Genomic DNA, 25,942 nt, shown 5'->3' with positions numbered 1-25,942 from the left:
GCCGCACGTCTCTCAAGACGGCTAAACCTGAATGATTCTAGTTCTAGGTCATGTATTAGTTATAGTGATAGTGTTAGTGTAAAACTAGAACTAACACTAGACCGAGAACTAGAAACATTCGGGTTTAGCCGCACGTCTCTTAAGACAGCTAAACCTGAATGTTTCTAGTTCTAGGTCAAATGCTAGTTCTAGTGATAGTGTTCTAGTGATAGGGATTTAGCCGTACGTCTCTCAAGGCGGATAATCTTTTGTTAGTTCTAGTGATAGTGCTAGTGCAATACTAGAACTAACACTAGACCGAGAACTAGAAACATTCGGATTTAGCCGCACGTCTCTCAAGACGGCTAAACCCGAATGATTCTAGTTCTAGGTCTAGTGTAATACTAGAACTAACACTAGACCGAGAATGTGAAACATTCGTATTTAGCCGCACGTCTCTCAAGACGGCTAAACCTGAATGATTCTAGTTCTAGGTCATGTATTAGTTCTAGTGATAGTGTTAGTATAAAACTAGAACTAACACTAGACCGAGAACTAGAAACATTCGGGTTTAGCCGCACGTCTCTTAAGACAGCTAAACCTGAATGTTTCTAGTTCTAGGTCAAATGCTAGTTGTAGTGATAGTATTCTAGTGATAGGGATTTAGCCGTACGTCTCTCAAGGCGGATAATCTTTTGTTAGTTCTAGTGATAGTGCTAGTGCAATACTAGAACTAACACTAGACCGAGAACTAGAAACATTCGGATTTAGCCGCACGTCTCTCAAGACGGCTAAACCCGAATGATTCTAGTTCTAGGTCTTGTGTTAGTTCTAGTATTGCACTAGCACTATCACTGCACAACTAGAACTAACACTACACCTAGACTAGAAAGTTTCGGGTTTAGCGAGGTATCTTCTGGCCATTCTTTTATATAGTACATTCGAGAGTACCAGTCCCCTTTCTTATGGATTTGGCAGATAATCCCCAAATTACACTCCTCAAACATTTCTTCTATATTGATATCGTTTATATCCATATTCACCAGAGAGTTTAAGAAAAATAAGTTATAAATAATTAATACTGAGGTGATCATTCTTTCTCTTTATTGTCTATACCTGGTTTCGGGACCCTGCCTTTCTTCGGTAGACCCTACAAAGTACAATAGACCTATTAGATATATAGATATTGTTAATAATTATCTAATAGGTCTATTGTACTTTGTAGGGTCTACCGAAGAAGGGAAGGGTCCCGAAACCTGGTATAGACAATAAAGAGAAAGAATGATGACCTCAGTATTAATTATTTATAACTTATTTTTCTTATTTCTTCTATAGTCCATATTTGCTCATATATTTTGTGTAACCTATCATTATTCAGATTGGAGCTTCCCGTTCTTCATCATTTATTCTCCTCCAATTTGCACTTGCAAAACACTTCACCATCTTATCATATAGCTTCTTCGTTTAGTGTCTTTGTTGGTTCTGAAAATTTTTGCAGCAACATTTATTTTTTTGACCATTTCTTTTTCCAACTATCAACGTTCTTTCTCTTCTTGGAATGATTGCGACATCTGCTTGATAGTTACACTTTATCTTTTACTAACAATAAGAAAGAGTGTAGTCGAAAACTTTAACTTTTTTTTTAATCTTTTTTAACTCTATTATGTTTTAAAAATAAAATATAAAATGTTCGTTAATAAACAGCTGTCCCGAATTACTTTAGCCCTACTTAACGCATTTATCTTACTACAAATAGGGTGTTAACACATTGATTGCCAAGCTGTTTCTTTGCTTTTATGCTTTCCAGACTTGTTTTTATGAGAGAAACTTAAAATCTGTTTTAATGATGTATTAAGTGTTTCGACTTAAATGTTTCGAAACATCTGCCTTATAGAGTTGGTTCATTATTGTTTAAATGTTATTAAAAAATATGTTGATATATGGTTTTGAATAATTTATGTCTGTGAAGATGTTGATTAACGCGTTGAATAATGAAAAAGCTAAGACACCGGTGCACCGCGTTTTTGCCCTCCGTCTCTTTCTCTTAGGTCGACGACGCCCGACGAAGATTAATTTCTGTTTCCAGCAAAGGCGGCACGACGCAGGTCGCATTAAAACTACGTAACTGTAACTAAGGCTCTTTCTCCTTATTTCGTGGATTAAGCGCCTGCCTAACTGGGTTCATTAGCGCTACCATTTGTCGGGTCTGTTTAGGTCAGAGTTTACGGTGAAAGTTGCTGTTCTGGCGATGCAAATTTAGAGTCGGATGGCTGCCTTCACTTCCTGAAATAATATCAACCATGCTTCTGCTTTACTCGGTCGAGAGTTGGAAGGCTCTCCAATTCCTTCAACTAAAAGCTGCTGTGAAGTCTTATTAATAAACGGGTAAATTAACGGATTACGAGCTGCGTTTCGCGTAGATTACGATATTACTCCGTGTTACTCGTCTTGACAACTTAATGGGTCTAAAACATCGTTTTTTCATGTCACCGTTTTAGCTTTAACACATTCCTTTTCTTATCTTGACGAGATTAATGAGATCTAATGCGGTACATCTTTAATGTTTACAGATTAAGGGTACGATATTAAGGTCTTCATTAACAAAACAAATTAAAATTTAATTATCAATCTTAAGTTTAGATTGGGTCAACATTGTTGATTACACGTCCTCGATTACGTAATGTTTTAATAACAGACTCCAGCTTCCTGAGGTAGACGTTGACGCGGTGTCGGCCAGTTTCCGATTTCGCACAAAAGGCAGAACCGGCCAACGGGCCAACCGGTTTCTTCCGTTGCCAACATCTTGCCTGGGTAGCTCTTTGCGGTTGGCACACCTGCTGTCGGTCGTCCCGGTTCTTAAAGACCGACGGCATGAGGGCGTCCCGATCACCTATTAATGACGGTTACCATCCTTCGGGGCGGTTATTTCCCCCTGTAGTTTGCCTCCTTCCGTTCGCGACAACAATAGGCTTCTTAGGTAGTCATTAGGTCGGAGAAAAGTGGTATATTGGAGACAAGGTGTTGGCTGTAAAACTTGAACGAACGTTTGGGTCAATTATGGTCAATTATCTATGGCAAAGAAAAACAGACTTGTAATTTTATTGAAACGATTCATTTTTTTATATTTCTACATCTAAACTATTACCACCTCTGTTCCAAAATAAGTGTCAGATTTGAGATTTTTTTGTAGGATTATTGGATAAACAAAAAAGAGTTTATTTATTTACATAGAACACGTATTCATTGATCATAGTAAGTCAAGTATGTTTATAACAGTAGAAATTTAAACCAGTGTCAATTACTAATTCTTTTTTAAGTTAATTTTATATATTCTCCGCCAAGTATAAAAATTGAAAAAAATTATGTCAGAAAATATACGAAATTGTAAAGGAGCGTTGAAAAAACGACGAGCAGCGACAAGAAGTCTTACAATATCTGCTGAAAAATGTAAGCAATGAAAAGTTGAAAGCAGTGCAGCACCAAATTCAACGTTTGTACGCGGACAATAAACCGAATTTGGAATACAGCAAAATAGGATTATAATGTCGGATTTTATACAAGGTGTCCAAATTTCGATGGGTTTGCAGGGTATCTTAGTTATTATAAAAGATAGAAAGTGGCTTCCGCGAACCTGAGCTACTTTTTTGTGAAACTTACAATGGCGCAAACCAAATTTTCATAGCCCTCTTCGTTTTGATATCATGTCGTGTTCATGTTTTTTAAATTTTTCATTTTAATCTGTTAACATCCGTTTATTAAAGTGTTTTTATCCTTTTACTTTATCATATAAGTGGTCATTTTTTGCTGTTTACATTTATTTTTTCTATTTTAGTTTTACTTCTCTCAAAAAACGTAACATAACCCCATTTTGGATTTTGAATCCCTCTTCTTTGAATTTGACTTCCAGTATTTTCACTAAAAAATGTTTTATGCAAGATTTATTTCAATATGATGTGCTCAATTTTTCATAATTAGATTTTATTTGACCGTAAGTGTAATAATTATAGAATTAATTTTTTTGTGCAAAATATTTTTAACATATATGTAGATTCGGCTGAGGATGACTGTTTAGTCGAAACCGGTACCGAGGAAATTTAATATAAAAAGGCAAGAAAGAAGTTATTGTCTTTTATTTCTTAATTATATAAAAATCTTGCAACATGGATTCTATCACATTCTTCGTTTTTGATATAAAGAGTTTCAAAATTTACGATTTTCAGACACCTCCTGTATCTCGTCTATCCGGAAACGTAAAAACTGGGTCTAATACATTTTTTCACCTAGAATCCAATAGTGCACGTAGAATTTTTCTAGTCATCACGGGTTTTGAGTTATAAAGAGTTAAGTATTTTAGAAGTTGAGTATTCAGTATTTGAGTTGTGTTTATAACTCAAAAACCGCGATGACTAGAAAAATTCTACGTGCACCATTGGATTCCACGTGAAAAAATCTATTAGAACCTGTTTTTATTTTTTTACTAGGTTTCCGGATAGCCGAGATACAGGAGGTGTCTGAAAATCGTAAATTTCAAACACTACCTGTATATCAAAAACGAAGAGGGCTATGAAAATTTGGTTTGCGCCATTGTAAGTTTCACAAAAAAATAGCTCGGGTTAGCGAAAGCCACAACTTTCTATCTTTCATAATAACTGAGATACCCTGCAAACCCATCGAAATTAGGACACCTGTACATCTAATTTCGACTCAAAGAAAAAAGGACATTCTGGAAGGAAACGTAAAGACAGAGAAGGTATAAAAAAGAAAATCTCGGAAATTTCCATAGCATAAAGATAAAGCCCATAATAGCTATAAAATAGGGATAAAATGGTAAAGATATCTCACTTAGTTCTTGAGATACGACCCTTTTAATTTTGAGCTTTTACTCAATTTTTTAACTATTAATAGACAGGGTGTAATTAAAAAAATCATAACAACCGAATTAACCGAAATTAAAAATTGAGCTTTCTCACATTAAAACTAGATTAAATTTGCTTTTAAACTCTTTTAGTTTCATCGCGATATCTCAATTGGTTCTTAAGATATATTAATTTCAATTTTTATAAACCATCCGCAACAAGAAAAAAAGCAGGGTTGGATTAAAAAAATCACAACAACCTGAGTTATAGAAAATAAGAAATTATTTTTTGAGTGATGAATCTTGATTAAATTTGCTTTAACATGCTATTTATCTCATTAAGATATCTCACTTAGTTCTTGAGATACGACCCTTTTAATTTTGAGCTTTTACTCAATTTTTTAACTATTAATAGACAGGGTGTAATTAAAAAAATCATAACAACCGAATTAACCGAAATTAAAAATTGAGCTTTCTCACATTAAAACTAGATTAAATTTGCTTTTAAACTCTTTTAGTTTCATCACGATATCTCAATTGGTTCTTAAGATATATTAATTTCAATTTTTATAAACCATCCGCAACAAGAAAAAAAGCAGGGTTGGATTAAAAAAATCACAACAACCTGAGTTATAGAAAATAAGAAATTATTTTTTGAGTGATGAATCTTGATTAAATTTGCTTTAACATGCTATTTATCTCATTAAGATATCTCACTTAGTTCTTGAGCCATTGCTTTTTTAATGCAATTCACTCGATGCATAATATAGATGAATTAATTGCTGCTGTTTTGAAGGCATGGGATGATACATTTCCATATAAATTAGACAATGTTTTTATGACACTGCAGAAATGTTACAAAGACAACAGAAGAGAAGAAACAATTACAAAATCCCTAACACAGGGAAAGAAAAATTACGGTCTACTGGACAATTACAAAGAAATGTAATTTGTTCAAAAGAAGCTGTTGAAACTGCACGGATGGCATTAAATAGTTTATAATTTTTATTTAAATTATACTATATAACAGTGCACAGAATTTTGAAGGAAGGAGTCATAAAGAGAGTTTCAAGAACATTGAAACCTGTTTTGACCAATAACAATAAGAAGCGTCGATTAGTATTTGCACTTTCAAGAACCTAGCCTATATTTTCAAGAAATGAGTTTGTTCATATTGATGAAAAATGGTTTTACATAACTAAAACTAAAACAAACTGCTACCTTCTTCCCGAAGAAGAAACACCTCATCGAACATGTAAAAGATTCTTAACAAAAGTCATGTTTCTAGCTGCAAAACGAAATTCAAAAAATCGTGTACATTAGTGACAACACCTGTTGAAGTTACTCGTCAAATTTATGTGGACATGATTACCAAAAAAGTTATTCCAGCTATAAAAGAAAAGTGGCCGAAGGGCAGCAAAAAGATGCCCATCAAAATTCAACAAGATAATGCCCGACCACATTGTAGTATAGATGATGGTGAATTAATTCGAGCCGGAACAGCTGATGGATGGAATATTAGTTTGATTTGTCAGCCACCAAACAGCCCTGACTTTAATGTTCTTGATTTAGGCTTTTTTAATGCAATTCAGTCGATGCATAATATAGATGAATTAATTGCTGCTGTTTTGAAGGCATGGGATGATACACCTGCATATAAATTAGACAATGTTTTTATGACACTGCAGAAATGCTTCTCCATGCTTCATAAAGGAGGTAACAATTACAAAATCTCTCATACAGGGAAAGAAAAATTACGGTCTACTGGACAATTACAAAGAAATGTAATTTGTTCAAAAGAAGCTGTTGAAACTGCACGGATGGCATTAAATAGTTTATAATTTTTATTTAAATTATACTATAAAAAATTTGATTCAATTATCGTTTAATACAGTTCTGTTAATAAATTAAAATATAATACTACTTATATTTCACTTTTTTTTAAATTGACACTTATTGTGGAACAAATAAAATATACACATCCGACACTTATCTTGGAACGGAGTTTCATCAGCTTCAGATAACACATTTTTCTTTAAATCTAACATGAACCCAAAAAACTATATAAAGAATAAAGTCATTGGTAATAGTTACTCATGTGATGAAGGCATGGAAGAGGAAGTGGGGAGATTTAGACAAAGGGAGGGAAATGTATGAAAATGTACAAAATATGTCAAAATGTATGGATAGCAAGAGAAATCTACCAGTTTTATATATTAAAAATCTCTCAAGACGGCTAAACCAGAATAATTCTAGTTCTAACTCTTGTGCTAGCGATAGTGTTAGTGCAAAACTAGAACTAACACTAGATCTAGAACTAGAAACATTCGGATTTAGCCGCACGTCTCTCAAGACGGCTAAACCCGAATAATTCTAGTTCTAGATCTTGTGCTAGTGATAGTGTTAGTGCAAAACTAGAACTAACACTTGATCTAGAACTAGAAACATTCGGATTTAGCCGCACGTCTTTCAAGACGGCTAAACCCGAATGATTCTAGTTCTAGGTCTTGTGCTAGTGATAGTGTTAGTGCAAAACTAGAACTAACACTAGATCTAGAACTAGAAACATTCGGATTTAGCAGCACGTCTCTCAAGACGGCTAAACCCGAATGATTCTAGTTCTAGGTCTTATGTTAGTTCTACTGATAGTACTAGTGCAAAACTAGAACTCACAGTAGATCTAGAACTAGAAAGTTTCGGGTTTAGCCGTACATTTTTAGACCAGGCTTCTTATGGATTTGGCAGATAATTCCCAGATTACACTCCTCAAACATTTCTTCTGTAGTCCATATTTGCTCATATATCTTCTATAACCTATCTTTGTTAAGGTTGTAGCTTCATCATTTACTCTCCTCCGATTTGCACTTCCACTTGTAACTTTATCGAAACGATTTATTTAATATCGTGAAATGTTTATATTCAAAAATGTTTACAAAACCAAGGTGGTTCTCGGTAAAGTGACTGGTAAACAACGTTTTAATGGCTTTTTGCGCCAATTAGATTTGTCACTGTAGGTCATGTAAACTAATAGGATTTATTGCCGCCTTCCCACAACCAAACACAGGGCGGAGTTCAGTTCAAATTTAACCAGCAAATAAATTAACTAATAAATTAAGTAATAAATTAAGAAACAAATTAATCTCGTTAAGAATTGTGACAAAGTTAAACACTCGACACCTCCAAACCAATTAAAACGTTGTGCTCCATTGTTAACGACTCAACAATTACAACTAGTACAAATTATTATCTTTACAATTTATGATGTAGGTAGGTATAATTAATTCATACCCACCGTATTTAGCTACCGGTTTAAATCTTTTAACATCGTTACTCATTTTCTACGTTCTTTGATTATTTGAAACAATCCTTTCTTTTACGTGTCATTGACGTGTTAAGACGTGAGCTTCAACAACGAGTGTGTGGCGCGTTCGAAAATGTCAAGTGCAAATCGATGAGTGGGTATAGTAGCTAGGAGCTAGGAAACATTTATATGCGGGCGATCGCGTCGTAGTTTGTGGACGTGCGCGAACGTGCGCGTCCGAACGTTAAAAGGAGCGCGAAATCGCAAAAGGTCACACGTGCGCACATGGAAAACAAAACAGCGAACGATGCTAAGTGATCGTCGTCGTCGCCGCCAAGAAAACTAACTGCGCATCGACTCAACTACTACTTCTTTATAAACTACGGTTACTTAGGCCTAGATTACTGACAGATTTAAGGCGTCGCCAAGAATAATTAACTCAACCTATAAATCTTACGCAAATACTAGGTAACCGTTTCAACAACATAGGAAAATTTACCTAACGGGTTTCACCTAAAATTATTTATGTTAACATTTTTTTTTATTTAAACATTATTATCATAAGATGTAGAAAATCTTGATACTGCTTTCTCTTCTCCTCATTTTACTAAGAGGAGAACACAGAACATCCAATGGAAAATTCTGGTGTAATCAACCAAGAGGAACAAGTGATGCATCTTTTACATTTGTGTATTGATCCTTGCAACTTTTGGATCATCTGTAAAATAAAAGAAGCAAAGTAACGCACTACTTTACCACCTTTGCTACACACTACCTCGTCTAAGTTAGATGGGAGATGTGGAACATATCATGAGATATAGCTGGTAAATCATCAACAAAGTTTTTTCCGAAAGTTGAAATGGATCTGTTAGCAGATGAGAAATAATTTGCTGCCGGAGAAAATAAAGATGGAGAGGAGTACTTGAGAAGAAGATATTGAGCAGGAAATGGATATGTTTATTTAGTAGACGAAAAAGATGTTTTCAAAAATCGTCGAAGCTGGAACGAATTAAAACGTTCATATAACTTGGTAGCATTGTGAAAAGAAGGATGTGAAGAAACGAATGAATTGTACCCTATCTGGCGAAAAAGAACAAAACTTCGCTTGTTCAACAGCAACGTGATGAGGTCAAAAGTGTTTATTAATCAATTTTTGAGAAATTTATAAAAAAAATGAACGTTGTTATTTGTATATTTCTATCAGTCACAGCTATCAGTCTTGTCTAATTGTATTAAAATAAAGAATTACACTTTTTGAAATGGATAGTTTATTATATTTTCGTTCTACCGGTTTCGACTCAACTTAGAGTCATCTTCAGGAACACGTCACAGTTTGAACTAAAACCATGGTACTATTATTGAACATTTGTTCGTGATTAAAAACCAGTAAGGATATCAAGAACTTAAAAGTTGCGTAATTATGGGTGGATGTGTCACATCCATGGGTGTGATACAAAAATCACAGATCCATTACAAAAAGTGCAATTCTTTATTTTAATACCAATAATGGAAACAAATAATAATTACGATGAAGCAATGAAAACCGGGAAACATACTGCTGCTCTATGCTCCACCAGGAACGACATGAAATAAGTCAAGTATCAGTAAATTTCAAAAAGGAGAAAGTATTAGGTGATGAAGCTGAGAGTTTGTTTAGAAAAGGAAGACCATGAATAGATAGCGGCAGATAAGAATGTATAGAAGCAGAGAATGCTAAAACCAAAAATGGAGGATTAGAAATGATGTCTTTGAGGAAAAATGAGCTAATCTCTGAGGGGTACTATACAGGGTGATTTAATAGCTCACCATCAAATTTTGAAATATGATAGCTAATCTAATTACCAAAAAAAAAATGTTAATGAACATATTTCCTACTTCAATTATTTACGAAATTATAACACTTTAAAGTTTTAATTTTTATATCATAATTAACTGCTACATTTGTTTTAAAACACAAATATAACAAATATTGTTCAAAATAACATCCTTCTGCTAGAATACATGCTTCACAACGACGAATTAAAGAGTTCTTCAGCCGAATTAAAATGTCTGGTTGATTTCACGTCTGTCAAGTTGGCACTACATCTTGCGATTTGAATAAAAAATTTATAATTTGTTGTAATTTGTCGTAAAGTTTACAAATTTGTCGCGTCCTTTTTTATGAATAATTTTTGAGGTATTGCACTTTAAAGGCATACTTTAAATTTTCGCCCACGTCATCAAACGTTACTAAGGATTGGTATAACGTCATATTAAAGACCAATTACAGTATTCCATTTACAGTTACGATAGTAGCGTATTAATGACGTAAGGCTCAATATTACCATACTAAAATCGTGAGCAAAACTATTGTACATCATCAAACATTACCACGGTTGTTTTTCAAACCAGAATTGACGATTTTAGTATGATGTATATGTGAGGTAGAGCTAACTTCACATCCGGTCTATGACTTGAAATGGAGATATAACAACAAACAACTAATAAGATAAAATGTTATTTTATTAAAAGTAAAATGTTAATGTTAATAAAAGTTAATGTTGGTATAGTTCCAAAGTAGGCCGAACCTCTTTAGCGACATCTTTACAACCCATTTAATGCTATTTCAATATGAAATTGCTATATAATGTCCTACGGCGGTATTACTATTTTCATTGCCCAAATATCCAACGCAACCAACAACTTTAATTTATCAATTCTGAAAACATACACCCTTTATAAAACTGTTGTAATTTACTTTCCATATTGTCCTTCTAAAATTTCATATCACGTCTTATATATGAAACTTGTAATGGATAGTTTATATCGGTCCATACCACAAATATGCTTCCTTTTCTGTTGGTAATTTTCAACTGTCCTTGTACTTGATAGTACCATTTATCTTTTTATTTATTTTAAAACAGTCTCTTTCTTGATTCCATTTCCAGAAAGTATTTTTTTTTGTTTTATGGCATCTTTGGGATGAAAAGGCAGAAAGGGCACTTTATTTCCACAACAACTTGGAACAACGTATCATCTGTCTATAGAACATTTGAAATGAAGTCATTATTTTGGCCATGTTGTTGCAATAACCATTCACAAAATGCTAATCGTTGCTGATTATCTCCTGGCTGTAGAGCTTGAACATTTTACAATACGGAGAAGGACTTCGCGGTTCTTACAGCTTCTTCGTCCTCTACATTAACTACATGCGGTCGAATACCTTTTGCTGGAGCAGGATTACCTGTATCTCGAAGTCTTCTGAAAGAATCGCTAAAAACTGAATAATATGGCAAATGATAATAGAATATCGTACTGATTGTCGAGCATTTCCATTGCAAAAACCATACACGAAAATTATATCAGCATACTCTTCAGTGCTATAAGCGTATATTTTGAGTTTCTTCTTGTATGTAATAATTAAACCTTACAGCAAACTGACATAGTACAATGAGACAACTTTGTTTCTGTTGAGTGTTTGATTTTACTGACTATTAATAAATTCGCTGCAGAAAACTTTAAAGTGTTATAATTTCGTAAATAATTGAAATAGGACATATGTTCATTAACATTTTTTTTTGGTAATGGTTAATTTGGTAATACATGATATTTGAGACATAATGTTGAGATCAAGTTATAGAAGAGGATTTCACAAAACTTGGATGAGCGTCCAAGCAATCATTTCATCATCAAACACATCGCTGACATCGTTGCTGAAAAGGATTGAGAAGTTATATTATCTGACGATGCTTCAAAGTATCAAACTAGATTAATTTTGAAATGAAAATGTATTTGAAACAAAAACGATAAGAATAAAAAGTATATAAATAGTATCTAATACACAGAGAGAAAATTTTTGTAAAGTCACAGTCTGGAAACTCCGATGGATCGTGTTTTGATATAGAGAGAAAGAACGGTGATGGCAAAGAGTTCGTGTCTCGAATCCGTTGGGGTCGACCGTTCGAAGAAAGTCGCTTTCACGTGTCGTCGGCGAAGAGAAAGAGCCCCGACAACCTTTTATTCCTCTCAGAAACCTCTCACCGGCGGCGGCCGAAAGAATCCTCAATGTTCTCAACTCGCGCGAAATAAAGAAAACGTCGTTGAAATAACCGCTACCGGCAAACTGTTCTAGGCGCCTCCTTTCTTCAACATCGTAAATCACGACGTGCACTATTTCCGATGTGATGGGGCTTATTGCCGTTTCAGTTTTGGGAAAGGTCCCAGTGGCCGGGCGTCGCGACGCTCTTGTTGACAGATTGCGGGGAGATAGAGCCGAGTAAAGCGCTAATTGTCGTTATTAAGAGAGATTTATTAGGGACGGGTGTTGCGGGCGTCAGCCACGTCCGACTACATGATAAACTGGGGCCGGAGGACCGTGCCAACAGAGAGCGCGGGGCCTTGCCGTGCCCCGTCATAATGCGGTTAACCGGTGATTTATCACCAAAATATTAGCTTGCCCGGCTACCTGAAAAATTCATTAACGCATCGTATATTACAAAATCAACCCAACTTCAAACTAAATACATATAAAAATAATTATATATATAACAACTCTATTACATTCAATTCTGATATTTTGATTGCATGAATAAATAAAAAGAAAGGGGAAATGCGAGTAGGAACAAACCGGCGATGCGAAATAAACGAGTTGTAGGGAAACGATTATTTAAAATGCAATTTGCGCATGATTTGAGCGCGAGGAAATCTAGTAGTAGCGAGCAGGCGGGTCGCGGGAGGAAAAACATGCGATTTGTGCCAAATAACATCCGCATCGTTGGCCACTCTCCAGGTCTCGTATAAGAAGAGTGCAAGTACGCCTTGTGACGACCGTATATCGAATAAAAATTGCATAACTTCAAAAGGGAAGTTGTACATATTTGCTTTCTGTCAAGGTTTATAGATAATTCTGTTTTTACGTGATATATGCAAACACTACCAATAAAAGTTGTTTATTTTAGAGTTTTCGCACACTTTTTTTAGCTCCTATAACGATATGATATTTAAATAGAAAGTGTTTCTAAGCTAATAGGAAATAGAAAAAAATTCTTTGGTATGTTTCAAAATTGTTCTAAATGGTTTAAAATATCTCTGTGACACATAAATAGGATGATTAAAGTGAAAACAGCATTTTTACTGGGTTTTGATGGTGTTTCAAAGTTTCCGAAAAGTAGAAAATGGTTGTTGATGTGTGTCAAAATTCTTTTAATCGAAAAGAGATCTCAAGGATTCTTGATAAAGAGAAAATAAGTCAAAATAAATAAATGGGATGTAGTCCATAAACTTGAAAGAAATAAAAAAATGGGAATAATTTCTTTTGGTTTAGATTGTTGCATATTTCCATTGAACTAAAACTAGAACTAACACTATGCCTAGAACTAGAAACATTCGGGTTTAGCCGCACGTCTCTCAAGACGGCTAAACCCGAATGATTCTAGTTTTAGGTATAATGTTAGTTGAAATGATGGTGCTAGTGTTAGTTCTAGTTTGAGATGTAATTCAGCGCTAGGTTGTTGTATATTTCCATGGAACTGAAACTAGAACTAACACTAGACCTAGAACTAGAAACATTCGGGTTTAGCCGGACGTCTCATAAGACGGCTAACCCCGAATGATTCTAGTTCTAGGTCTTGTGTTAGTTCTAGTGATAGTGCTAGTGCAAAACTAGAACTAACACTAGACCTAGAACTAGAAACATTCGGGTTTAGCCGCACGTCTCATAAGACGGCTAACCCCGAATGATTCTAGGTCTTGTCTTAGTTCTAGTGATAGTGCTAGTGCAAAACTAGAACTAACACTAGACCTAGAACTAGAAACATTCGGATTTAGCCGGACGTCTCATAAGACGGCTAACCCCGAATGATTCTAGTTCCAGGTCTTGTGTTAGTTCTAGTGATAGTGCTAGTGCAAAACTAGAATTAACACTAGACCTAGAACTAGAAACATTCGGGTTTAGCCGCACGTCTCATAAGACGGCTAACCCCGAATGATTCTAGTTCTAGGTCTTGTATTAGTTCTAGTGATAGTGCTAGTGCAAAACTAGAACTAACACTAGACCTAGAACTAGAAACATTCGGGTTTAGCCGCACGTCTCATAAGACGGCTAACCCCGAATGATTCCAGTTCTAGGTCTTGTGTTAGTTCTAGTGATAGTGCTAGTGCAAAACTAGAATTAACACTAGACCTAGAACTAGAAACATTCGGGTTTAGCCGGACGTCTCATAAGACGGCTAACCCCGAATGATTCTAGTTCCAGGTCTTGTGTTAGTTCTAGTGATAGTGCTAGTGCAAAACTAGAATTAACACTAGACCTAGAACTAGAAACATTCGGGTTTAGCCGCACGTCTCATAAGACGGCTAACCCCGAATGATTCCAGTTCTAGGTCTTGTGTTAGTTCTAGAGATAGTGCTAGTGCAAAACTAGAATTAACACTAGACCTAGAACTAGAAACATTCGAGTTTAGCCGTGCGTCTCATAAGACGGCTAAACCCGAGACTTTCTAGGTGCCTCAAGCTGCGATAGAATATTTCGACTTCAGAGAAGAGCAATAAGAATTTTAGACAACTTAAAATACAGAGATGATTGTCGTAACTCTTTCATAAAGCAAAAAATTTTAACCTTCCCGGGATTGTACATCCTGGAATGTGTGATCTATGTCAGGCAAAACCTTCACAAGTGTGTTACTCACGATAGTGTGCACGGATATGAAACTAGGAATGGAGCACACTTGATACCTAATTTCTGCAGGCTTACCAGAAGTCAACGCCATTTTAATTTTGTGGCAATAAAATTTTTCAATAAAATTCCTGCAGAAGTTACAAGGCTATCACATAGGCTTTTTAAACTAAAAATGAAATCTTTTCTTATTCAGAGGGCTTATTATTCGTGCCTCGAGTATTTGGATGATGTTGTAAATGTGGGTGATTTTGAACCTGTTATTAAAATTAATTAACGATCAGTTGTTATGCTGTGTTTGTTACGCCGTAGATTGTTTGTTTTATTTCAAGTAGTTTTTAACATGTATTGTTTAATATGAATTATGACAAGTGTGACATATTATAATGTATTGTATACTGAAATATCGAGCATGAATAAAATTATTATTATTATTATTATTATTATTTCTAGTTCTAGGTCTAGTGTTAATTCTAGTTTTAGTGTTAGTTCTACTTGAAGTTGTTATCCAACGCCATGATTTCATATATTTTTATTAAACTAAATTTAGAACTAGAAACATTCGGATTTAGTCGTCTTTAGAGTCTAAACCCGAATGTTTCTAGTTCTAGCTCTAGTATTAGTTCTTATTCCAGTGTTAAAGCTAATAGGAAATAGAGAAAGTTCTTTGGTATGTGTCAAAATGGTTCTATACAATAAGAAACATCCCGAGTATACTTGACAAAGTGAAAATAAGTTCAAATTATTAAATAGGATATTGTCCATAAACTCCAAAAAAAAATCCGAAAATGGGAATAATTGATTACATTGGTTCAAAATGGTTCTAAATGATTAAAAATGTGTGTCAAAATGTTTCTAGGTATAATTTTTTTAAATGGTTTCTAAAAACAATGTTCATTTTACTTACCGCGTCGTTGGCCACTCTCCAGGTCTCGTATAAAAAGAGCACAAGTACGCCTTGTGACGGCCGTATATCGAATAAAAATTGCATAACTTCAAAAGGGAAGTTGTACATATTTGCTTTCTGTCAAGGTTTTATAGATAATTCTGTTTTTACATGATATATGCAAACAGTATTAATAAAAGATGTTTATCTACGACTGCTTGGATAACTCATCATTACCACACTCATTTGAGGTAATTTGAGTTACGTAATGAAATTCATTACCGCACTGGTTTCATTATGTAACGCATTTTTACCCCAATCAGAACAGACTTAATTTATTGAAACGAGCAACAATATAAAAGACAAAGTGCTGCCTGTTTAAAAAGAAACAATACTATTTATCATTTCAAAATATTTTTATAAATGTCAAAATAGATCTTTTTAAAGAAATTGATTTTTAAGTAATTTTTAGCAGTCGTAGATAAAAGGCTGTATACCACACGTGGGCTAGAGCATAATTACAGTACTCGTGTGATTATACGACTCAGTCTACGACCTCGTCGTGTAATTCCCCACACTTGTACAGTAATTATGTTTCTAGCCCACTTGTAATACAAATAACCATTATTTTAGAGTTTTCGCAAACTTTTTTTAAGTCCTATAACGATATGATATTTAAATAGAAAGTGTTTCTAAGCTAAAAGGAAATAGAAAAAACTCTTTGGTATGTGTCAAAATGATTTTGGTTCCAAATTATTCTAAATAGTTTAAAATACTTATATGACGCAAAAATAGGATGATTAAATTGCAAAGAGGATTTTACTGGGTTTTGATGGTGTTTGCCAAAAATAGAAAATGGTTGTTGATAGTGCTAGTGGTAGTTCTAGTTTGAGATATAATTCAGCGCTAGATTGTTGTATATTTCCATGGAACTGAAACTAGAACTAACACTAGAACTGGAAACATTCGGGTTTATTCGTCTTTAGAGTCTAAACCCGAATGTTTCTAGTTCTACCTCTAGTGTTAGTTCTTGTTCAGTGTTAAAGCTAATAGGAAATAGAAGAAGCTCTTTGGTATGTGGCAAAATGGTTCTATTGAATAAGAAATATCTCGAGGATACTTGACAAAGTGAAAATAATTAAATGGGATGTTGTCCATAAACCCCAAAAAATTCCGAAAATGGGAATAATTGATTACTTTGGCTCAAAATGATTAAAAATATGTGTCAAAATGGTTGTAGGTAGAATTTTTTAAAATGCTTTCTAAAAACAATGTTCGTTTTACTTTGTCCCTATGAAGATTGATGGATAATCTCCATTATTACCACTGGTGAAATAACCTATTCTCTAGTGCACGCACACGTTAAGTGACTTCTTCGATTCGCTGGCGCGTCGGTTGGGCGCTTCCCAACGGACGCGGGCAGTTTCCTCCGCAACGCTGCACACAATAAAGAAACCACGGACGGTTTCCCATGCGATGGTCACAAATTGGACGCGTTCCTTTTCTCTCTTCTTCTCTTGGTGCGCCCCACGCGGCACAACGTCCCCCTCGGATTTACGATTCCGGGCATGGAGACAGTCCGGACGCGACCGACGCCAGTCTCTACCGTAGAGACGTCAATCGGCCGGCTTAATCTTCATTCTAATTGAGATTTGCATACAAAGGGCCTGCGATCTACGCTCGAAATACGTCTGATTACGTCCCCTCGTAGCACGTCGACGGGGTAGAAAACAGGTGTTTTAGATGGTTGATCCCTAGGTTGAAAGGGGCGCCAAGAAAACGACCCAGACTGTTTCTGATGGGAATTGAAATTACAAAAAAAAATAAAATAAAGGAAATAAAAGGATAAAATTTGTGTTGACGAAGTAGAGATTTAGATAATTGAAAGAAACTTAAAGAAACATTTTTTTGTAGATTCTTTTTTGAAAATGATGAGTTTATTATCTAATTGCCTTATCGCAAAGGCCAAACATTAAGCGGTTGGTCGATTCGAGTTTGCGGTTATCTACGCCGCAATTATGGCACTTATTGGGTTTGTTCACGGCCAAGGTTTCGCAGATAGCTCATTTGTTAATAGAACAGCATTGACCGCGAACGATTACCATATAAATAAAGATTGCATGTAATGCGTTTTCAATTCATTTTAATAAATTCATACATATTCTTTTTTAAACCTACCTACAAATCGATAACATCAAAACTCTCTTCGTAATTGGGAATAAGCCGCAATTTATCGACCAGTTTTTGTCTTGGAAGTATTAATAAAATCTTTAATGAACCAGATCACGTACATATTTTTATGCAACTTTTTTCTTAATAACATAATGCAATAACTTGCTATAATATTGTTATTGGTATTAATGATAATAGGTTGACCTAAATTCCCCACCCGAAATTACTGATTGATCACTTACACGCCGATCAATTCGTGTCGCAAATTAGCTCGTCCAATAAATATCGCAATGCGGTGTACATTGTCGGTAAATTTTGACATAGTCCGAAAACGAGGGTTCCAACATGAATTGATAACATCACAATGTTATAGGGAGATTAATAATTACTGGATCGACAAAAAGGGGAGGGATGAGCGGTGACAAAAGGCCGGGGCTCACGGAAGTTACCACAGTGTTGCGTGTTTCAATTAATGGACGTTGAGCCGACACTCACCGATATCGATTTATAAACCTACACCAAACTACATAGGATGAGAGTGCGACGAGAACCTGCTCAGAAACAGAGACGAACGTCTTTGGGCGGCACGCAGAGTTTCAGAGGTAACACGGAGTTGTGTTAACACGAAGCCGAAGAGATGATGCTCGAAGAAGTAGCCTGAGAATGTGTTCGATCCGTGATCATTTGCCCGTTCAACGATTAACTATGATGTGTTGGTAACGTGAGCAAGATCATCATCTTATAAATTGCGTGATTCTTAAGCTGATCGATTTTGATAATATAATTTGACATGGGAAAAGGATTTAAGGAATTATGTGAGAATTAAAAAATAAAAAAAATATATTTTCCATTAAATCATCTTTTTATATTATTGAAATGTTTATATGTTCTCAACAACTTCATCTTAAAATTCTTTGTGAATCATGAAATTTTTGTTAACTCGACTTGTAGCCATGAAAATTCTTAATGAGTATACAGGAAATGTTCAAGGTCAGCGCTGTAGCTTTATTTTTCTCAACGATGAAATTTAAAAGCAAAATCGAGGTTCTTTCTGGATAAGGTGCTCGATTCAAAAAGAAATTGATATAAGATACCTCTTAATACGAAAATTTAACAGTTTTTTGAAGGATCAAATTGTTTAGTTATAGTATTGATGTAGCGCCTCGGCTTAAGTGATCTACCAATTTTCGTATCACGAGATCCAACCTAATATAAGGCTGTTCAGTTTCTGTACTGAAGTAGATTAAGTAAACTACGCATTATACCAATTTTTTCGTATCATGAGATCTAATTAATCTGAGGTAGCTTACGCCCGAGGCGCTACATTGATACCATATTGACACAAAACGTGAATAATGTTCAAGGATAACAGTTTAGTAAAGGTGATCAATAGAAGGATGTCACGCAATTTAAATCCTGTTGATGTAGCGCCTCGCCCGCAAGCGATCTCGGTTATATTAGTTAGACCTGACATCCTTGAAAAGTGTTTGGTTGTGTATTAATGAAGATTGAGGGATTCTTTACGATATTAATTAATATCATGAACTAATTAATGAAGACTGCATTACGATATTAAGTTTGCCAGAAATCATATAGACATCTAAAATGGAGTTTTCACCTTTCTCATGGGTTGAGTAATATAATTTGGGAATGCCTATTTTACCTTCTAGTACATAAAATTATCTGTAATAGAATTCAAAAAGAAATTGATATAAGACCGAATTAAGCCGAGGTCGCTTGCGGGCGAGGCGCTACATTAATACAAAAACTCTAAACCGCTCAAAAACTAAACAGCTTTTTGGAGGATGTCAAATTGTTTATTAGATATATAATATATATCTCTTGTATATAATCAGATTGAAAAGGTAGAGCTTAACTTATCACCTTGTTTTATTCCTGGGAAGAGAAGGAACTGATATACTTACTGAATATCATAGCATATTATTGCAATAAGAAGAATAAAGTTGGGAAGGACAGCCAAAAAAGATTGGCAAGTAGTACAATACACAAAAAAGGCGATACAAAGACTTGCAACTGTTGGAGTCACAGTGCGGATTCTAAAGTGGTAGAAGAACACAAGATCGTATATTCTTTCAAGTTTATGGACAACATCCTTTTAACTTATTTTCACTTTGTTAAGTATCCTCGAGATGTTTCTTATTGAATAGAACCATTTTGACACATACTCAAGAGCTTTCTCTATTTCCTATTAGTTTAATACTGGAACAAGAAATAACACTACTAGAGAACTAGAAACATTCAGGTTTAGCAGCATGTCTTATAAGACGGCTAAACCTGAATGTTTCTAGTTCTAGGTCTGGTGTTAGTTCTAGTTTTACACTTAGCACTATCACTAGAACTAACACAAGACCTAGCACTAGAATCATTCGGGTTTAGCCGTCTTATGAGACGTGCGGCTAAACCCGAATCTTTCTAGTTCTAGATCTTGTGTTAGTTCTAGATTCAATAGAAATATACAATCTAATCCAAAATCAATTATTCCCATTTTTTGAATTCTTTCAAATTTATGGACAACATCCCATTTGTTCATCAACAACCATTTTCACCTTTCGGAAACTTTGAAACACCATCAAAACCCAGTAAAATGCTCCTTTCAATTTAATTATCCTTTTTATGTGTCACAGAGATATTTTAAACCATTTAAAACAATTTTGAACCAAAATCATCAAAAAATCAATTTTTTCTTTTTTGAAAACCATTTTGAAACATACCAAAGAGTTTTTTCTATTCTATTAAAGAAAAGGTATCGAAAAAAGTGGTAGAAGAACACAAGATCATATATTTGGACTTAAAGAAGGTTTCTGAAGTATAGATGGTTTTGATCTTCATAAAGGTTTTTAGGGCAAATTCCGTGATATTAATGGCTGGCAACTTTGTTGTGGTTATCATTTGATGCATCAAGCATAAAACAACAACTTCATCAGTTTCCACTAGATTCTTCAGCAGCAACAGGAGTGGCTTTATTGTTGGATTGGGTTGGGCATATTGAAAGATCCACATACTAACATCTAAAATGAAGTTTTCACCTTTCCCATGGGTTGAGACTAATATAATCTGGAAGAAATTTTACCTCCTAGTACATAAAATTATCTGTAACAGATAATATACATATTTTTTGATAAATTTCGGCTAAAAATAATCGTTAACATACTTTGATATTTGTATTGTACTAAATGCTTTTTTATTCGAGTTTAGACCGTTACAAAACGTCACTTTTAGCAATTTTAATTGGACTGATAAAAGAGAAGCGGATCGCGTGGAGCCACCGTCGATGTCGTTAGTTGCCGCGTTCAAAAAGAGCGGATTCGGTAAATCGCGTCGGCCGTGCGTCCGTATGTGTTTTGTTAAATGGTGGGGGAGTCCCAGTTTATCGTGCGACCTATACGCGTCTCGCTTCGTGCCGTACTTCCATCTCTCTCGTTCACTCTCCCCCCACCAACCACTCTCAAGGCATAAAATGGCCGACCGCCCGGCGCTCTTGATTTCGGTTCGTCTGTGTTTACAAACTCGTTGAGATATCTTTACATACGGGGAATATCAAAAGTTATTGTACAAAAAAAAAAATTTTTTTAATATTAATGTATAATTCGTATATATTTACATTCTCATTTAATAAATATAACTTTTCTTAATCCTTTTGGTTCTAATAAAGTACAAATTCGTTATTGCCTATTAAATTATTCATTAATCGTGGGGAAAATTCCGTTTAGGTAATTCAATTTCTTTTTTAACTTTAAATAAGAAGAATTTTAAATAAAAAAAGGCTACGATTTTATCCAGTAAATCGGCATTTATCGCCAAATTAAGCGAACATTTAATTAGCCCATCCGTTTTAACTGCCCGAAAATCCATCACGTTCTTAACAGATCCTTCGCTCGATCTCTTTCTCGTTGCCGACCACTTCTTGCCCATCCAAAGCGTTACCTTTTCCGTTCGATGCTCATAATGCGCACAACAAGGTTCGATAAACGTCCACAGAAACGAATTGACAGCTTACACATCCGAGGAATTCATTAAAACGCGATTGTTGGCGATTCTTGTTACCGTTAGGTCTTCGAAAGGAGCGAAAAGGATGGAGTCACAGTTGGTCTCGACTCGCGAGAATTTGCCATTCGAGGATCTGATTAGAATTTATCTTCTGGAATGGTTGAAATTTAGCGGGAAACGCTTTCAATGATGTAAAGTACTTGATGGTGGTAATGATCGCTGATTGCATCTCCATAGAAAGATAGCAAATGTGCTAAAGCGTGTTTTGTACCTACACACATCGTTAAGTCAATATGTGTTGACTTCCTAGGTCTTTAACTGACTTTTATAGCTAAAACTCTTCATCGTTGCTTTTGAGGCACGTAAAGAATTGATTTGATCATATTCGTTTAGAAAGTTACTTGAATATGTAGATTTTGACGACTGACTTAAATTAAATTTTAAATTCTTGTTATACTTTCTCTTAAATGTATAACGCCCCTTTTCTTCTCCTACTTCTTCTTCTTCTTGAGAAGTATAAGGAGACAATGTGTCTTACAAAGATCATTTTTTTTTGTCTTGTAAAGTGGTACGCGCGTAGGGATCTCGAGTAGCGGCATTTGGAGCGATAACGTCGCCGCGAGAGAAAGAGACGATCTTGACCTCGCCGGCGACGTCATCCAGGTCACGAAATCGACCAACCGTCGAGCTTGGCTCATTGCTACCAGAAGCTCCGAGGTCTCAACATAGTGAGAGACCTACTTTGAGCCAAAATCACACGATTTGACAAACTTTCAGATTACCATTCGAAAAGCTCAAAAAAAACTTTGTTAATATAAAAAATGTTATGATTAAAGTACAATTTGTCGTGCATGAAACGATTTAAGATGTGTATAATTAAATTAAATTAAAATGTAAAGAAGTGGCGTTTAAAGTACATGTTCCGCATAATAAAATAGGCGTTTAAGTATATTTCTCTTAAGCGGTAGCAAGTATAATACTCGATAGGAACGACGTCATTTGATTTTATCCGTTCGAAAGCTGTTCGCCCATTAGTTTACACGATTCCGGTCACGTAAGCATGTGTTTCGTCGTTCGCTAAACCGCAACGGTTATAATAAAAGTAACTGTAGCGGAATCGTTGGACGTCGCGACGCTTAAAAGAAATTCGACGTCGTTTTCGACCGAGTGGTGTCCAAGGCCCACTTGTCCGTATCGTTCACCTTGGAGCGGCAAATTAATGAGACCGAGTCACATCTCACATTGGCGGAGAGCGTTCAAGGCAACAAGCCTCTGAAATTATGCGTTCCACATAAGTCGTAATTTAAAATCGCCCGGACACGTGTTACCAGGTGCGCCGTCGATCCAAGCCGTTCGCCAATATCCCCATTTGAATATTTTAGGTTCTTTTTATTCTTTTTAATAACCTCCGGATATTAACAACAACAAAAAAATTTTTATTGACTCATTTATCCTTATCAAATCGGCTAAATTGACGGTTTATTTTTATCGATTTAATAATTTAGCTATCGATTTGAAGTTATCAATCTATTTATCATTTTAATTTATCGCATTTTAAAAGTGTTTAGAGGATGTGACTAATCCGTTTTGATTTTTTTTTTGTTTTCAGGATATTATCAACCGGCTGGACCGTTGATAAACGTTCCGCACCATGCCCACACGCAACCACAATCGCTGGGCAAAACTGCTCCTCTATCGGAACCATCTCCATCTATTACACCACCACCGACGCAGCATCCACCCACCACTGGTTCTGCAGGAGATTCCTCCGATAATGATGTACGTAGAAAATAAGTAATAAGTATAATTTAATTAATAAAACTCCCAGGCCAAGTATCTCTGGAATAAGTAATTTTTTCATCATCACAAACTTTTTATTAGATGCATGTGATAGAGCATCTAAAACTGTGCAACTTTCAAAACTTGGTAGATTCGAAGATATTTAACATTAAAGAAAAAATAATTGCAATAAAAATATTCATATAACCCAACAAGGTGGTCTTATGTTCGTTAATTAACTTCTACTATGTATATCTCTTCTTTATCAACCTTACTACTAACGCCATCAACCTAACACCGTATATAACATCCTCCTTTTTTCTTATTTTTACATTATATAATCCTTAAATCTACTTGGTCTTCTTATTTCTCTTCTTGTCCTTGTTTGTTGTATTTGCTGATTTACTTACTCTCCCTGGTCTTTATTCTTTACATTCAAGTCTATGTCCAAATCATTGTCAAATCTAATTAGCTGTACTCTATTTCTTCTAATCATTTCTCCATATTGTCTCACTTGAGCAATTTTTACCAATCCCACTGTGTATTCTTCTTCTTCACTACTTTCTATATCGTTTTTTACTGCATAAACACTTTTTGCTTTGCAGGCAATAGTAAAATGATTATATTTTTTTACAATTATTGCATACTTTTCCATAAGCTTGGCATTCTTTGAACTTGTGTCTCCTCAAACATCTTTTGCATTTGAATTCTTCTTTTTGAACATCTTTACATCGTGTTTTTGTCGCTTCAAACGCTCTACAAATTTCCATAAACCTTTCCATTGTTAATTCCTCGTGGCTTTCAATTTCTTGCAATCCTTTATTATATATAAGTACAGGGTGTCCCGTTAAGCGTACGGAGCGGCTGTATCTCTAGAACGGTAAGGCCAAGAGGTTTGGGAAAAAAATCCTTATAAGCAAAGTGACCAAGAGAAATAGCTGGAAATTATTTTGAAGTTCGTAATTCGACCGCTAGGGGGCGTAACTGCCATTGAGAAACATAAAGTTGCCGCTATCTCAGAAACTTAGACGATGAGCTATAACTTTGACACCATCATTTAATAGCTTGGATAATACCGCATCGCTTTTGTTTTGCGATATTTCTCATATCTGTCATAATAAGGGAGGGGGAGGCCAATACGTTTTCATATGTTTACATTTTAATATCTCCTAGACCATTCAACCGATTTGAATGTTTTCGGTGTTGTTTGAAAGAGCATTTTATGCTCTTTTTAAAGATGTTTTCAGTAAGACCGTCTGCTTTAAAACAAATGAGCTAGAGGACGTTATCTGCAGCGATTACATATTTTTGTGATTTTTGAAGAAAAGTTAAATGGAACGATACTATTTACTTCACAGACCCTTAGTCACCCTAAAATTTGCTAAATTTTAGTGAAAACCGCATCTCGATATCGCCACCCGTTCTCGAGTTATAGAGGAAAATGTTAAAAACTCGAGTGCCATCAATCGGATCCAGTTACCTCATCGAGAAAAACAAATCACATTATCATGGTAACTGTAAACATGTCATTTACTAACGCAGAAGCGTATGATAGAGCGTATGATGATTTATTTTCAATGTTTCGAATACGATGCAACTGCATGGCAAAAATGTGCAATGCAATTACGACAAAGAAAGACATTTTTCTCTAGAAGTGTTTTTAAGATTGACTTAGCGATTACGGAAAACTGGCAACGTGTAGCTCATTCAGACGTCTCTATGAATTCGTAAATCATATTGGTGCGCAATGTGATCCCACATAATCTGGGAACTCCGAAAACAATTGTCCACAAGAGTTCTCAAGAGAATAATATCTCCACCACGTTGTTTTACGTCAGGCCTTAACAGATACCGATTATGATAACAGACTGAACTATTACCATTGACTTTTAAATATGATTTGGGCAAATCCAAACCTTTTATCACAAATGCTATGGATGCATGAAGCATCTGTCCACAAGCTGATGTAAACTTGAATAATATGCATTCTTGGTTCGAGCAAAACCCACATTGCTTTCAGCCCTTTATCTATTGGGTAGACTAAACGACCTGACTTTTCAAGAAAAACCAATAACCAGGGAAAATATGACAAAACACTAAATACCAGTAAAAACGTGTCCAGGGAAGAGACTTAGCACCGCTTTTTTTTCGTCGAAACTAGATTAAATAAATGCATCGAGGTTTATGTAAGACATTTCGAACATTAGTGAGCTATTTTTTCCAAAAATTTAAGTTATTCTAAGTATTTCGGTTTATTTTGTTTTATTATCATTGTTGATGTTTCATTGATCCGTTGGCTTTTCAACACGC

At 35.1% G+C, this 25,942-nt stretch overlaps 1 protein-coding gene across 2 annotated transcripts in view; it reads left to right on the top strand.

Annotated features, from left to right (window-relative positions):
• LOC111425062 (Histone gene-specific Epigenetic Repressor in late S phase) overlaps positions 1-25,942 on the top strand; it is a 114,636-nt gene that overhangs the window by 73,184 nt on the left and 15,510 nt on the right. For both annotated transcript variants that reach the window (XM_023058821.2, XM_023058820.2), the window contains exon 3: positions 23,463-23,632. In XM_023058821.2, the coding sequence (XP_022914589.2) occupies positions 23,463-23,632 (170 nt within the window). The remainder of the gene's footprint in view (positions 1-23,462; positions 23,633-25,942) is intronic.

This window comes from Onthophagus taurus, chromosome 11 (assembly GCF_036711975.1).
Source record: "Onthophagus taurus isolate NC chromosome 11, IU_Otau_3.0, whole genome shotgun sequence".
Classification (NCBI taxonomy): Eukaryota; Metazoa; Arthropoda; class Insecta; order Coleoptera; family Scarabaeidae; genus Onthophagus; species Onthophagus taurus.
This window is presented reverse-complemented; position numbering and strand designations above follow the sequence as displayed.